This window comes from Tigriopus californicus, chromosome 2, assembly GCF_007210705.1.
Source record: "Tigriopus californicus strain San Diego chromosome 2, Tcal_SD_v2.1, whole genome shotgun sequence".
NCBI lineage: Eukaryota > Metazoa > Arthropoda > Copepoda > Harpacticoida > Harpacticidae > Tigriopus > Tigriopus californicus.
The window spans coordinates 10,243,086-10,260,152 of record NC_081441.1 but is presented as its reverse complement, the minus strand read 5'-3'; the positions used below and the strand labels follow the sequence as shown (position 1 = coordinate 10,260,152).

Sequence of the window (17,067 nt, the reverse complement as noted above, 5' to 3'; positions counted from 1 at the left end):
CAAGGCTTAAAGCTGGTTCTTTTGAGTCCAAAGTTCTTCATTAGAAATCATTTCCTTAAAAAGAATGCAGACATTTCACTCTCACATTTTTTCTTTCCAGACCTGAAGAAATAAATCTCACAGATGTGATGCCCATTCCTGAAAGCTCACCCAATTTAAGAAAAACAACTTCATATTCAGAACAGGTTCGTAGCTCCTATTGATTATGATAACTAGTTCAATTCAAAGTTACAATTGACATGTATACTCTCTCATCAAGGGTCTGAAAAATTTGAAAAAGTTATTTGGGTCCAGTGGAATTGCTCAAAATTTATTTACTTTTAGTTTAAAATTGCCTTAAGATATTTTGAATTGATGTAACATATCCAACTTGGTTTAGTAAACTGTATGAGCATTTTGTCTGAGAAATATTCTGATATAAATGTGACATTAACAAACATTTTTGATATCAACATATGCACATGTACCGGGTCTGCCATAAGTCCTCGGACACGTCTTTAAAACCTTGTAGCTCAGTGATTGAGAAAGATATTTACAAAAAAGTAGTTGCAGGGGTTTCTTGTCATATTTAGCTAAATCTCTTGATTCAACAGCTGATCTTAGTGTTGCCTCGTTATGTTTGAAAACAATGATGGAAGAAATAATTTTGCGGATTGAAGCTGGCGACAGCGCAAGAATTGTCGCAACCAACTTCAGCATTGTCAGGAGTACCGTTTACAGGGTCAAGAACACGTATGATGCCACTGGTAAGCTCAATGATTGTCCAATGTAAAAAAAACCAAAATATTTTGACTTCCACTGATCTGGATCAAGGGCAACCTGGATGGCACCCGGTATAGCCGGATTCTTGGTCCCGGCAACACATCTGACGTCACTCCGAAATATCGGGAGTTGAAGTCGAGCTCCAATAGATTCTGGCCCAATGAATTTTGGCCCCCTATCCCCAAACCTGAATCCTCGGGAATTTTTTTTTTATTTTGACGATCTGAGGAAAAGATCTTGAGAGTCTTCCACCAGAAGGTGGACTCCCTCATCATGGACTTGAATGTCAAGAGGGCGGCCATCATTAAGCCATTCAAGTCCTTCTGGAAGCGGTTTGAGGTGTTCATCACTGCCAATGTTATTTTAGAAAAATAAATTACTCTAAATTGTCTTCTTGTCATCTTATTTTCATACCCTTTTAACCCTCGACCCCTTGTTCTCCAAATATTGGTACTTTACACAATCTTGCCTATGATATAGTGAGAAAAGCAAAATGAGTCGCAAATACCTAGGACTAAGTCACCAAATCGATTTTTAACAGTCTTTCCAGTTATTCTTGGTCAAGAAAGACTAAATACATGGAGAGGTGTTTTTTTGGTTAAGGGATATTCTGACTTTGACAACACAACCAAAATTTATTTTTACCTCAACTTGGGGAATGACCGCAGTTTTGCCCATTTAAGCTGTCCAAGTAGCAACTTAGGCAGTAATCTAAATACTGGAAGCTTGTATTTGGCAAGCCAGGAATCAAACGAGGATTTTCAAATTCGAGATCAGATGCTCAATCATTTATGTGTCACACCTTAGTTATAGTAGGTTCAAATTAAGATGCTGAGGGTTATTATGACAGAATTTTCCTTTTCATTGACTTTTGCTTGATTTGGAAGGTAAAAGCAGCCTTTTCACCCATCCAGAACGAGTCAGTGCCTATGTTTCGGTATTTTCATTTGCAAATTTCGATACAAGTTTGGGTGATTTCTTTACGCAAATTTACTGTCAAGAAAGACCATATTTATATGCAAGTTTTGGCCGTCCCTAGTGATGACATGGGTTCGTATATCGGAACAATGACTATAGTGCATCCCAAATTGCCCTAGGCTTCAGTTGTCATACTCAAAGCTGGTTACAAAATAGCTAGACTAGAATTGGAAATAACGCTTTCGCCAAGATGCTCTGCATCCATGTGTTCCAACATCATTGCCTTTACCACATAGTCTTAGAAACATGCCAAAAAGCGTAAAAACGTGTTCGAATAGGGAATCAAATTCATTGTTTCAAGTCAGTTGTAACTCAGTTGAAAAATTGAAGGCTTTGCAGATGTTTTTCAAGCTTGATTCAAATTGTTATGTTCGTTTTATTGAGCTAAATACGTAACCACTCAGATTTTCAGAGAGGCATCCATTATCCTGCAGAACTGAAGAAAACACAAACAGCTGACGACATTCTCTGAAGCTAAACTTAACATGCAAAAGATACCCATCTGAAGTGCACCGTGCATTGATTCACTTTGTCATTGATTTCAATTTGCAGGCTTGCATTTTTTGAGCTTTGCAACACAACTCCACCTGATGGTTGAAAATGCAATTGGATCACTGTGCAAGTTGGCAGTGTTGTTTTTCTAAGTCCTCCCTCCACGAAAATGCCCAAGGGGTGCCGCACTACATTTTACCTTGAATATGAATTTCTTCACATGGCAAATAGTAGTCTGTCTCAACTTAAGCACCCATATTGAATAAGAAATTTCTATGAACTAAATCAGCGAAAATGATTTCATGACTAATAACGTTTGTAGAGATATTTTCCGTGAACTTGGTGATGCAAATTTAATTATTTGTCCTCTCTCAGCAGGGATTGCCACTCAACCGAAAAAAGGGGCCTTAGCCTGTTGACATTGGACATTCAAGCAGGAAGGGAAGATGACGTCAACGTCAAATTTTGGGGAGTTACCTGCTCTGATTGAATCAGAGTTTTAGTTAATCTATGCATAAAAGGAATGGATCATTTAGAAACGAATTTTTTGTAAACTGTCACAATATTATTCATTAACATGACAAAACATATCTTTTTAGCTAAAAAAGCCATTTTTGGACTCATTTTTCCTCTCTTCGAACTTTCTATATTTACGAAAAACTTTCTGAAACCTTAGAAGTGATTTTTGTCTAATATTGTGCTTTATATCTTGGGTGTTTAGTACCGGGAGTTCGTAAAAAATATTTACACTTTTACTTTGAAACTTCATGAACAGTTATATCTCCAACTATTAGTTCGCTGCTTGGAGTGTCCTGATCATTCATGTAGTCTCCAGTGGCATTGATGATGGCCTCCAGGCGCCTGCAGAAGGCCCTGCATCCATCCCGATGCACTCCATGGACATGGCGTTCCAGTGCTCACTAACAGAGGCTTTGAGGGCGCCAACATTTGGGTGGCGGACATTGCATGCTTTTGACTCCACATGCACCCAAAAGGTCAAGTCCAAGGGATTTGTATCTGGCAAGTGGGGCCACATGTTTTTGGGCCAGTAGGGGATGTTGTCTGCCAACCACTTCTAAGACACCTTGGAGGTAAGCGCCGGTGCCCGATCCTGCTTGAACACCACATTCCCATCTGGCTAGTTAGCCTGAACCCACGGCAACAGGTTCTCTTCCAAGGCCTTTAAGTAATTATTCCCTGTGAGCCTGCACCCAACCTGGAACCAGGCCAGAAGGGCGGCCTCGCCTTCAGAAGCCACAAAGGCCAGGGACATAGCGGGGACAGGGTGTTTAGTGGTGCTGATTTTACAGACAGCCTCATCAACATCCCCAAAGCTCAGATATCTGTCTTTCTGACGGTTGTGCACAGTGTCCACGGTCCTTGTCTTATTCTCGTTGCTGAAGATGACAATGCAGTTGGCTTTGGCCTTCTTGAGATTACTCAGATGAGCCTTGCAGTGGAGGAGATGGGTCTCTTTCATTCCTGGTGTCTAGAGGGGCTCTCCACCCTCACAAGGCTCTTGCCGTTGGCTTTCTTGATGGGCCTGAGAATGGTGCTTTTGGTGACTCAAAAATCCCTGGCATGGGCGCGAATGGACTTGAGGGGACTGGATTGCGCCACGGTCTTGATTTCATTGAGGTCCAATTTCGCCTTCCTAGCAGAGCCCTCCTTCCTTCCTACCGTCACAGACCTGCTGACCGCGTACACTGTGGGTCTGGACACGCCCAAGTGCTTGGAGATCTCTGTCGGTGTCCTTCCGGCATCTAAAAGTGCGCAGATCGAAATTCGGTTGTCTCGTTTAGATGCCATTTTCTTTGGACAATATTCCACCTAGAGAGCTATTTTTCTTTTTGTTTGTTTCGTTTCTGATTTTGTTTTAACAGATTTATTTGGAAACTACTTTGGGAGCGCAATCTTGATTAATTAAGCAGAAACTAAGCGTAAAGATTTTTTCCGAACGTCCAGTACCTCTACTGTATTGAAAACTGCCCTAGTGACCTCTCAAAATTTGTACTGATACCATCATTCAGCTGCTACTGAAAGGAGTCAATGCTTCTTTTATTAAGAAACAATTTCGTCGAAGTAAAAAATGCCTGAAATTCAGTTAAGACTGATCAACTGATTGTGTCTATATTATCTATACATACCGTATCGGTCGCTTTTAAAAAGCAGGTGCTTAATGGCTCGATCCACAAGATGGGTCTTGAGCGTGTTAGGCCCAGGGATCCCCGCTTAACTCTGTTATACGAAGATTATTTTCATGTCAAGGTTAATCTATTACGTAGGTAGTTATGAAGGTTCAAAATTGATCTGTACATCTAGAGCGGATTAACGACAAAGAAATAATGAAAGCCTCTGATGTAAGGAAACTGATTTATTCGATGCTCATTTCCTCCTAGATGATACGATCGGTAACAGATATGTTACACATGTTCCATAGTTTGATCAGAGCAATGCACAACTCTGCATCCTTCTGGAAAATATCATCTAGCATGCAAGATTTAAAATGTACATCTCTTTTTGTTCCAGACGTTTATCCTGATGGACCCTGTTAATGAAAACCACACAGACGATACTAAAAAGCCTGTTAGATTGTCAATGCTCAGCTTCGTAAAAAATGTTTCGGATACTGTTGTTTAAAATGTGATTGTGTTTCTCAAGAAATATATTCAGATATCAAACAGCATTTGTCAGTTCTGTTGAAAGAATAAGTCTTCACCTAAGCAGAGGGATGGGTAGAGCATCTGGATAAATTTTGAGACCACGTCCAAAGATGGAGAAAAAGATCTGACTTGGATTGAACAATTTATATTTCTGGTCAAATCCCATACCCTACCTTAACCTGGGTAATAAGAAAATAATAAGCAAATACAGTAAACAGAGGACTAAAAATGGCCTAGGGAATGAATGTTTGATGGCATTTTCCCTTTTTTCAAGATTATAAGCTGTACAACTCGCTAGGTGAGAGATGTTCTGAGGGTTCTACATAGATATAAATATAGATCTTCTTTGAGATTTTTGAGAATTTTTGCCGCGCAAAGTAATTGCATTCGAGGCCTAAAAGCATCAAGGTCGAAGGAAAGATCCAAATGCAAATGATATTGGGTATCTGTTAAGAGCCTTTGAGGAGCTCAAGAAGGACCAAGAACCACTTGAATGTTGCAAACACTCAATGTCAGCTTCAAACACCCGAAAAAGTAATTAATGAAACCAAGTCGCATCAATCATCAGCATAACTTTGTCCAACTACTGAACTAGGCTACGCTTATCGGCTCTGATAGCTTGATTTCAGGAAAAGTGAGTTTAGATGTATTTTTTCAGACCGTTGATCAGGTAGGGCGATTATGCTTTAGGTAACGGATTATTGTGCAAATGGATGAAAGGCTCGATATATAATTCAAAACACGTTTTGAAGTACACGGATATGACCATGGCTCTCATTCCTACTACTTTTCTGGGTTTGGAGAAGTGGAAAGTCGCCATCACGAAATCATGACCGTATATACAATAATGATTATAATTTATTAAAATGTACACAGACAGTTGCTTTGAATGGATTCAAGGCATGAACACGTGATTCCAGAATCATTCGAGATTAAATCTGATCAGAAATCGAGTTCGAATTTGCTGATTGATGATACCCAGGTTTCGAGGGTTGGTCTGGAATGGTTTGGAGGAAGTTCTCCAGGTCTTCTTTGAGTTTGGGAAGGGGCCTTTTACCAGCATAGATGACCCAAGGGAGGAAAGCAGTGTGTTGTAAAGTCTAGCGCCTATCTCAAGAAATGAACGCCGGATGCTTGACTTGGTAGCCTCATTCTTGACACGTTCATTATTTCGGGGGGTGAAAGCAATGCCCGTGTTGTGGGCCACCTTATGGATATACTTAAAATCATGAGGTATGGCATACCATTCGTGTCTCCTTTGCACATTATACAGGTGCAGATGTTGAAGTTGATCCCAGTAGGAAAGTTTGTATATTCCAGTGATCTGTCAAGTGCAACACCGAAGTATACTCTCCATTTTATTCAAGCCATTAACTAGATAAAAAAAAAATTACGGGTTTCTAGCCGATGCTTGGGAATGATTCCCAGCAAGTCATGTTTGATAAAAAATTTGGTCCGATAATGAGTTGGAGTTTGCCGCTCTGAAACCTCCCTGAACGTATGGTTGATCAGGTATCGACTGCAACAATCGATCAAGATCGCGCTTAAAACTTAACAGAGGTTCATCTAAATCGTAGAATCGTCGAAGTGCTACTGGCAAAAGGGTAAACAGGACAGGACCTCTGTTCAAGACAAAACCGGTTTTAAGATTTTTCAGGATCTTATTGTCCATCGAATTCACTCGATGTCGAATGGTACAATATGAACTCCAAATCAATAAGACGTAATCAAGACGGGGTTGTACAATGGATTGGTACATGGTAATCATAGCTAATGTTTCCCTGGTCTTGAAGGTTCGTAAGGCCCAGCCTATCATTTGAGCAGCTTTAGTTACTTTCTCGTTAAGGCGAATATTGAATTTTCTATCATCCTGAAGAGTAATACATTAAAAATCGGATATAAGAACAGTTTTGGGGCCGTGAATTTCTGTTCTTATATCCGATGCTCCAGTTCCGCGCTCCAGAGGTAAAACTGATGACAGAAAACATATTTTTAAGCTATAATTTGATGTAGCTTTACGGATCAAACAAAAGTCAGCCATAAAAATCGAGAAAAATGAAACAAAATGCAAGGAGGGCAGTGTGTTGGCTGTATGTTTACGCACCAAATACGTAGCTAATCGATCACTGAATTACATACTGGCTATGAAGTTTGAAAAAAGACAACCAAGAATTTTCCAAAGGAAGCACGTTTGACTCCTAACTTTGTGGCAGCTTCGGTCAGGCTTATCTTGGACAGCTTGTCAAAATCGGCAAGGAACTTTTTTTGCCTCTCCTTGATGGAAAAAGTGATTCTCTTGGCAGAAGCCATTATGTATGACTGTTTGTTTTTATGAAAAAGCGGCTGAAAACTTGCTTTTATAAAATGGCTTGACCAGTTTCCATCGAAAACTTCATTGTGGAGCGCGAGAAATAAAAAAAAAATGCCTCCTTCATTTCTGCTCTTACATGTTGTGCTCTTATATCCGATGCTAATTTACTATAAAATTTGATTCGGGGATTCATAATCCTGCTTTTATATCCGATGCTCTAATATCCGATTTTTACTATACCAAGGTCTTTGACGCAAGAGAAAACTTCAATAAAATATACCGGTATAGGGACACTTTTTACAATCCAGGAACAAGTTTGTGTTTGGTAACATATTCAGATGTTATTCATATGTCACATCGGTCAGGTTCAGCGCTAACTTAGTTCAGCTGGTTTATAAACGCTCAAAAACTGACTTAAGATGATTTCTAGAAAGAATGTAGAAGTGAGAGAGCTTAAGTATTGGGGAAAGCTAAGAGATTGGGATTGTACCGTATTCAAAGAAGGTACAAAAGGTATCTATCTGATACTGTACTTTTTAAAAGCATTCATTAACTTTGTCCCACGGGTTAATTGTAGGGGCCGCAGAGGCATAACATGCGTTTTGAGAGCACGTTCAAGCCCTCGGGAATCATGCTTGGTTCGAACAATGAAGATCTCTTCTCTTCAATGTTTCTAGGCCTTATTCATTGTAAAAGCTGCATATCTCAAATATTCGTAAGGAATATGTAGGTGTCGATCTTGTAGCATCTTGTAGTCAGACTTGGACAAGGTTTTGAAGAATGCCTGATCGATCCTTCATTCAAGGGCTAACTAGATCCACCAACCGCAAATCGTGGATGGGTCAGATTATATCAATACGAAGGTAAGTAGTGGTTTCAAACATTTCGTTTTATATCAAATTTGCATATTGTTGGGGTGATTATATACAACAGCCAATGATACGTCAGCAAAAAGCCTGAAGCCATTCGTTTCTCTTTTAAAGGCTTATGCATTTTGTTTCGTTGTTTGAAAAACGTAAGCAAAAAAAGTGCTCCTGTAGAATACTACTAATAGGTTTTAATGCGTCATCTCGACAATTTCATACTGATCAGTAGACCCCTAAACAAAGCTGTTTATGTTGTTTTTTAGAGTTTAAAAAAATGCGAAAATAGTTAAGAAAACGGGGGAAAAGTAATGAAAAGCTGCAAAAAGTACACAGAAAAGGTGTGAAAATGCAAAAATGTGATCATACGAAAAGAATTGCAACAAAGGAGAAAAGGCCGTTTTTAGCCCCTTGTAGCCTCTTTACTGCATTTGCTGAGTCTGGGCTTGACAAAAGTTTTCATTTTTTCATAGGTTTTTGCAGGGCAAGTCTTTTTCCTAAACCTGACTCTAGTAAAAGACTCGAGTCCTCTGGCGGACTCGAGTCTTATTTTGGACTCAAGTCTGGCGAAAAGTAAAAAATCAAAGGACTCGAACGAGCCCCACTTTTGCCGGACACGCCCCAACACTAGCTGGTAGTTTATTCATGGTGTTGGAATAGATCAGCAAAAAGTTGTTCATCATAAAATAACTCGTTAACCTCAGGCATCTCAAAGCTCTTGCATTTCTCCGTTTGTTTTGTCCGCAACGAGAGGAGGGAGAGGAGAATGAAAAGGACTTTAGCAATCCACTCATCCAAATGTATTTTCCAACGCAGTTCGTGTTTTCTTGTCATTGAAGTGAATCATGTCTTTACAGGCAATGCACAATTACGAACTTCTAGAAATATGGACTGCGACGCGAACGAGTTTCCCACCAAATCTGCCTGATCTTGGTCATAACGACTCTGAGCCACTTGTCGAATTAGAGTAATAAGATAGGGAATGTAGATCTCTTCAATTAAAGGCAGGTCATTTTTACATTTTACACTTGTACAGTGGTTCGTTTCAAAGTTATATTGTTATAAGTTTATGTAGCTGACCAAGAGCAGGCCGAAAATTTTGAATTTTATGTAGTGTTTACAACATAACTTTGGACACATTTCCTGAGTTCCCTATGTATAAGTTTGGGCTCATCTTTGGTCAAGTTCATCCATCCAATAAGATCTTGAGGTCGTATCAACAGCTTATTTGGAATAAATTGATAAAGTGAACGGTTTAAGAGATAAGATTTTTTTTTGTGTTCTCCGCCCACATCTTTAGAAGTCCCCGGTTATTCTCATTTAGTGATAAGTTGCACCTGATGGCCAATTCGAATCAATAACTACGAGTACTTCGTAACGTTGATATTTCCAGAAAATGATGACCAGCACAACAAACAAGGGATCCTGCTGTTTCAGGTTGATCCGTAAGATTGCAATGAATTGAGGCATTTGAGATCAATCCTGCTCACACAATGATATGTTAGAAATGCTCCTTCTCGCTAATCTTACCCATAACGAGGTTATAGTTAGTGATGGGATCAAATAAATTTTCAAAATCAGGAGTACTAAAGAGCTAGGAAAGTCAAAGCACCAACCCTTTCCATGGTATAGGCCATTGAAAATGTAAGTTGGTAGCCTTGGTCACAACCTCCTGCCTTTATGAATTTGATCCTTATCAGTACTGAACAACCGAATGGATTTCGTCTGCTGGGAATTTATCGCAAACCGATTTATTGTACTGTTTTGCCAACCGAGTGGTCGGTCGACCGACATCCACGGTCTAGAAATCTATGTTGTTGCGCATGATGATGGAAAGGTCGAGGAGCAAATCAAAGTGAGCAAGGCTTTTCAAACATGTGGATAGATTTACCGTACCTTCAGATGTCGAGTTTCATTTACTATGAAAACCTTGTATAAATGAATCACCCAGTCACACTTGAAATATTTGGGCCGCAATAACCGCAACAGGGCGGAATAAAATCGAAAAGGTGCAAAGAAGCTTAACGCCAAATATTGCAAGTATGGCAAATCTAAATTATTGGGATCGACTCCAGTCCCTAGAGTTAAACAATGTTCAACGAAGACACGAACGGTATTTACATGTTTAGGCCTCAAGGCTTCTTTTGTTTTGAACTGAGTCCCCATCCTCTTTAACCTTTTATCCATAGCTCTCCGACGATTCTACGATTTTAGATGAACGTTCGTTATGTTTTAAACGCGGTCTTGATCGTTTTCTGCGATCCATACCTGACCAACCATACGTTCAGGGGTGCATTAAAGCGGCCAATTCAAAGTCATTATTGGACCAAATACTTTTACCAAACAGCATGACTTGCTGGGAACTCATTCCCCAACAACGGTTAGAATACAGTAAAAATTGTAAGACAATAATATTGACATCAGATTCATATAAATATTAAATATGTCATCTTAAATCAGCCCACTCTGCCTCTCTGTCGAGTTCGCAGTGAGGCAGGCTACTATTGACACAAATAGGAACGCACTAAATGAGAATTTTCGCAAGATGTTTTTCAAATTTGGTTTAATATTCCTTAACGACAAAGACAGATGGTGGCTAAAACGGCTTTTTCATATCACGATAAGACTTCACCATTGGCCAAACCGCCGTGCTTCAAATTGGGCGCGTCGAAAATCGGACAGGCTCCGGGGGTACGCAGTCCGGTGGCAATAAGCGTGTTATGAGGTGAATAACTTAGAGATTGAATACTGACATCTGTCTGGTAACAAGCCGCCATTTCAGGCGAATTGGCGGGTGCGCTGGTGGCGTGATTCTGTCCCATTCGAAGAGGCCCCTTGACGTCCCAATGGCGGATAGTTCCATCCAGACCACCCGAGGTCAGCACGGACGAGTCTTGGGACCAGGCTAAGGCATGGACAGCCTCGCTGTGACCTTTCAGCTCTTTGACGATGCCAGCCGAGGCCAGGTCCCAGATTCGAACTTCGCGGTCTTCGCCACCTGCGGCCAAATAGTTTCCATCCGGTGAGAAGGCCAAAGCGATGACTGAGCCTTTGTGACCGCTGAACACCCGTACCTAAGGGAGAGGACAGAACAAAAATGGGTAAGAATGAGATGTACTATAGGAAAAATGCATAAAAACCGTGCAGGTAACTTAATCGTAGCATCCTTATTTCTGAATATTCTCGCAAGTGAGCCAAGATTTAACTTGACTAATTTGAATAAATGGCTCTGAGGTCACGTGTAGACCGAAGCATACAAGTCTAAGAGGTCGATATCTCGTTGGGGAACGATTCCCAAGAGATCATCCATTTCAGAGCTTAGCAAGTCAAGTGGTCGCTCATTAGATATACTCTTGAATCTATGGATTCATAATCCATCTTTGACTTTGGTTAAGTAGCAACATATAAGCTGAAATGGGGCTGACCTTATAAACACTTTAACAGTTTAACACTTTGTGATTGATCGTGGTTACAGAAGATTTTAGAGCATACTATAATTTATGTTACTTGTTCCTTGAAAATTGTAGTCTAAACGTTTTGGTTAGTATGTTAGTATGCTTGCTCGGTTCCATATTCAGCATGTGGCCAAAGATGAAGGTTCACGTAGGCCAAACATAAGCTGCACGCACGCCGCCCGATTATTTTTTGCCCTCGAAATTCTTATTTTCACTCAAAGCTTTAGACTTTGGTAGTCATTTCTGGGGAATCAATGTTGCTAAGACGGTTGGGAATCTCAAATATACGCGTAGGATGTAAAGTTGTTGGAAAAGGTATTCATGTTCATAAGTGTGCTTCGAGGGGAATAATAATTTGGCTGCACGGTGGTTAAATGGGCTTGGCAAGTTTTGAAAAAAATACCCAAAGATATCATTTTTCTAGCTCTTAAAATTATATGAAACAGCTTGGATTCTGCTGTTTCATTTCAATCTAGGTCAAATTTAAAAAAAAACAACTTGCATGTTTTAAAACTTTTAACAGTTGGTTAAAATAAATATTACAATTCATTTAGCATACCATTTCCTTGTAGCTGCTCATTTGCATAAAATTGGAAAATGATTTGTCTGCCAGCGACTGAGTTAGCAATGTTGGTTTAAATGCTTCTATTTCACCAGTTTTATTTACAAAGTGTCCCTTTTTAACTTAAACTGCATGTGCCAAACCTGAAATACATTTTTTAAAAAATTTGTTTTGACAGTGTACAAATAGCTAAAAATGAAAAATTTGTAATATAAATTGAAACCATTCAATAAGCAAATAATTAAAACTTTCTTTGGCAACTTTTACCCCAGTCAATGAAGACTTCATGAAAATTAGTGGGGAATAAATTTTGTTTCAAAAAAATAAAAATAAAAAAATATCATGCAAAGCCAAGTCTAAAAGATTGGTAGTTTTCTTTTTGAGAAATGAGCTAAAGGCATAACTATGCGAACTTTTGATATTTGAAAAACATATTCCCACAACCCCATATTATAAGACTAGAGATGCTTTGCGATTATGAAAGATGATGAAAAACGTACCTTTTACTTTTACAACATTGAAAGTTGGTATTATTTATCTGAGCATTCAAATTTGAGTTTAGATGCAACGGGGTCATTTGGAGCTAAAGCTGACATAACACAGGACCATTTAATTCCATGCCAACCAGTAGCTACTCAGAAGATCATAAGCGAATTTCTATTCAATCTGCAACTGAATATGATTCAAATTCAAATTCTAAAGGAATGCAAGTTTTCAGTCTGAGACAAAATCACAAACACAATCAAATCAAAGTTGGTCTTATGATTTAAGTGGTAGAAAAATGACTTGATGTGTTTGGTCATTTCCTTCAAAACTTGGCAAGGTGTTTGGTCATTTCCTTCAAAACTTGGCAAGGTATTTTAAGCACCGTGACTGAAAAATGCATACAAAAGCCTACGTCTGCTTGACGAATCGTTTGTTCTCGTGGGATGTGCGCCAATTGTCGGTAATTGCATTTCCAGGCAGATGGACATCACTTATTACATCAAGATGAAAAGAAAGATTAAAATCGAAATTTGATTACAATAACGTTTAGATTGATTTGGGAGTTCGTTCGACATCCGAGTCTAAAATAATCAGTGTATTTCAGTTATCAGAAATAATAAGAACTCCGTGATCAACTTTTGAGCCCTTCAATGAGCTCCTTAGAGAAAGGGGCCCCTGCAAAGCTTTGCACGACTTAATGAAAATATGATTCACCAAATTTATTGGGAAAGGCTCCAAGCATTAGGATACTACTACATTCAGAGTCGTTAAAGAACACGATCGAATTATTTACGTATTCAAATGTTTTCACTTTATAGTGAAACATACGGTTTGCTGATAAACAAAGGATGTTACGATTGGAAAAGATAGTATAATCAACATAGCTTTGGAACTCGATAATATCAGTGGAAAGTTCCCATACCAATTTTGAATCCTCCCGCAATGAAAAATATGTTGATGATTAGGTACTAAAAAATTATCTAAAAAAATGAACATATGTATATATAATGACAAAGTATTTTTTTCTTTCAGTTCCATCTTGGCTGGTTGGTCCCAATGCGCTGAATAACAAAGTGGCGATATTGCCTCTGTCATCTTAGCTTGTTTCAACCATTGATGCCAATTGAGTCCCACTTTGGGGCTCAAACTGTAATGAACGTCATTTAATCCCTAAATTCAAAGATTTGGGCATTTTTCGACAGCTCTCAACATCAATATGAGGACTTTTCCCATAGATTTCTTCAAGTTCAAAACTGCGTCACAAATATCTCCTTCATTTGAGTTCGGTAAAACCCTAATTTTCAACCACGTGAGAAGTAGGTTCAGAGCAAAAAAAAAAAATCTTAAAGACCTTGAAGTCGCCACTGTTCAAAATGGAATTGTTTCACCTCCTTCTGATTGCCTATCGAAACAAATTATTAGATGCCTAATTAATGCCTTTAAAGATTGAATTGGCTGGTGCCCTGTTGTGGATCCCCATTAACATAAGTAGTATGGCTTAGGGAAAATCCTATTGACTTGTCAAACTCTGGCTTGCTCAAGAATTTCGTAATGCCTTAAACTTGGTCTCACAGAACCTTGCTTCGATGATTATTTTACTCTTAATTGTGTTGGGTCGTACATTCGTCCATTCGACTTCACAACTGCAGGGGAAAATTGACAACACAGTCCCCTCATTTGCTCAAACTGCAGAAAATAACATTCTGTTAAAGCAATTATCGTCATACCTGCATGTTACAGTGATCATATTACCAATGTCGGCCATTTTTCTGTAGTTCCACCTATGGAGACGGCTTTTTTATGTAATTTTCTTTTACATAGTGCAGATGACAAGTCGAATGTACGACCCCGCAAAAAGACGAGAAAATAGAGGTTTCGTGAGGCGTTAGTCAACATAATGCGAAATTCTTGAGCAACCCAAAGTTTGACAATTCATTCGCTTTTATGATTTTCACCATTCGTCTTTCCAATGATAAAGAATCAAGTTAGATAAATTCTAAAAGACCATTCAGGTCAGCTCTAGTATGTCTAGGGTAGCACTTGGGCGACACACACATCCTAATTCGCTATTAATATGATACTATGTAACACTTCTCTTTGCCAAATACACCAAAACGAATTGTCTTCATGGAGGAAAATCTTGTTATTTCTAAGGTACTTTCTCACGAGAGATCGATCCCCTTGAGCGTTAGAGGCAGACAAGAAGACCCTGAAGCTTACGTTCTTACCATTTGAGCATCTGCGTGGGACCACATCCTAATTGATTTATCTAGACTTCCTGTGGCCAAGTAATTGCAATTCGGATGAAACTTGACCACATCCACGTCCTTCTCATGACCAGCATAGATTCGAAGAGGGAAGGTGTGTTCCAAATCCCAGAGCTTGGCAGTTTGATCCATGGAACCTGAATGATTAAAAGAGAAAGTAAGACATATAAATGTCATGTACTTCTATATCTGGAGAATGTGCTCTGTTCAAAGATTTAGAGTCACCAAGCTATGTGATGTGTGTCCAATACAGGGCTGGATTGAAAGAAATGAATGGCCAATAGCCCCAAAATGAAGACGAAGAGAAGAATGAAAGTGCACTATTTGAATAAAAACGGAGGGGATTGAACGTTCAACTTGTAAATATTACTTATTCTTAGGCTGAAAAATACATCAGCGGCCTGAAAGGATATTTTCGGGTGAAAACAGGCAAGATTCGACGGAGTTGATTGCAAAGTTGAAAAACATAAATGGATCCTGCGAAGGGTCTTACTTTCGACGAAAATAACGATACGTGCATTCTTTATGCAACCGAGGAGAACAATGTTGATTGCCATGACATTTCAGAACTTTGCCATTTCACTTAGCGATTATTTCACTCGTCTCTATAAAGTAATCGATTACAATCATCTAGTATAGTACAGTGGCGGGTACCGTTTAATGAAGAATTGACATTTATCGTAATTTCGTTATTAGAAAAGTTGACTGTCAATCGCTAATCCGTTACTTTTGATCAAAAAAGAGTAAATAAAGCTAACTGCATATTGCTCCACATTATAATATCAAAATGATGACATATGCTCTAATGGCAATTCTGAAAACAGGAACTGATGCTCGACTTCATCAACATCAAATGAAATGCTATAGGGGAAACTAAAGCAAAACTTATTCTGCCAAACAAAGACCTCAAAAATGATTATGCATTGATGAAAATTAACGATCCTACATTAACGGACAAAAAAGTTCGTATTTTGAAGTATTGTTTGTTTACTAGAAGGAGATGAAACGAAACCCATCATTCCATATACTAAAAATAAAGATCACAAGCTCGCCATTTGCTGTTGTTGACGAAAATGTCAAGATCAGTTTAAAAGCGATTTTTTTGACACTCTTCTTTGCTGACAAACACATTTTTAGTACATTTGCTATGTTAAAAGGTTGGTACTAAAATAAACATTCGGCGTACATTCGCAATCATTCCCTTGTTATTAACCTTTAAAAGCCTTAATGCTTCTTATAAAAAATATTTTAGTTGAAAAACAATTGGAGTACACTCCTTCATTTGAAGTTGGTCTAACGTTGATGATTAACGTACACAAGCATCAATGTATCTGCAAGGCTCAATTGGCAAATCATTTTCTAAATAAAGGCAACCTGGAAAATATAGTCCAAAAGTGCCAAATCCGCTCAATAACAAATATTTATCGAAAGGGAAAATCCTTGGAATCAGGGTTGGCTAAAATTCGCCCCTTGGATAAAAAAAAACCAAAACCCGCCCATGGGCGGTTTTTTACGGGCGGATTAATAGCAAATCCTTCTCAATTTTTTCCTTTATTTTCCGATGATCTTCCTCTTTCTTTGGTTGTAATTTGATTGATAATGAAACTGGAAGAGCAATGTCTTGATTTCATGGAATCAATGCTAAGAAAATCAAAGTCTTCTTTTGTGGTGTTCAATCCTTAATGTTCCAAAGGTACATTTTGGGTTTCCTGCACGGTGTTTTTAAATTGCGTGTCTTATTCAGTGGCTAATTTGCTGCAGTTCTTTGACAAATGCACTAATCCCAAATGAGCGGGGCGGTTATCAAAAACTTTTTACTTCTGCTGTTGGAACATTTCGCCTCTTTAACCCTGAAATGAGGCAAGATCGTCTCATTCCCCTCTCCCAAAAACCTGCATTGGTATGGCGTTACTTTTTCTAAAAAGTAATGGTAATGGAATAGTTTTTTTTAATAAGTTTGGTTGTCTTTGGCACAAAACAAAAAAAAAAAACTAAAAAATTCTAGCTTTGACATTTGATTAAAAATTAATAAAACCCCAAAAAATTAAAAACCCAATTAAACCCATCAAGCCAAAAACCATTCCCTTCTGCCCATTAAAACCACCCAAAAACCACCCTGGGATTGAACCATTGCAAACCCTGATTCACCTAGCATCTCTTCCTGCCTGCCCTCGGTTTAACAAGAAAAATCCCCAAGTAAAAATCAATTTTCTACCCCTTTTCACCAC

At 38.7% G+C, this 17,067-nt stretch overlaps 2 protein-coding genes across 4 annotated transcripts in view; one reads left to right on the top strand and one right to left on the bottom strand.

Moving 5' to 3' along the window:
• Positions 1-4,916, top strand: part of LOC131876952 (FMRFamide receptor-like) — a 44,733-nt gene extending 39,817 nt beyond the window's left edge. The window contains exons 6-7 of the mRNA XM_059222498.1: positions 101-185; positions 4,762-4,916. Coding sequence (XP_059078481.1) covers positions 101-185; positions 4,762-4,872 — 196 coding nt within the window. The 3' untranslated portion in view covers positions 4,873-4,916. The remainder of the gene's footprint in view (positions 1-100; positions 186-4,761) is intronic.
• A 5,699-nt stretch (positions 4,917-10,615) lies between these two features.
• The window catches only part of LOC131893291 (TAF5-like RNA polymerase II p300/CBP-associated factor-associated factor 65 kDa subunit 5L), a 9,767-nt gene continuing 3,315 nt past the window's right edge, over positions 10,616-17,067 (bottom strand). For all 3 annotated transcript variants that reach the window (XM_059243276.1, XM_059243277.1, XM_059243278.1), the window contains exons 4-5: positions 14,801-14,976; positions 10,616-11,143 (exon numbers count right to left, since the gene is read on the bottom strand). In XM_059243276.1, coding sequence (XP_059099259.1) covers positions 10,685-11,143; positions 14,801-14,976 — 635 coding nt within the window. In that variant the 3' untranslated portion in view covers positions 10,616-10,684. The remainder of the gene's footprint in view (positions 11,144-14,800; positions 14,977-17,067) is intronic.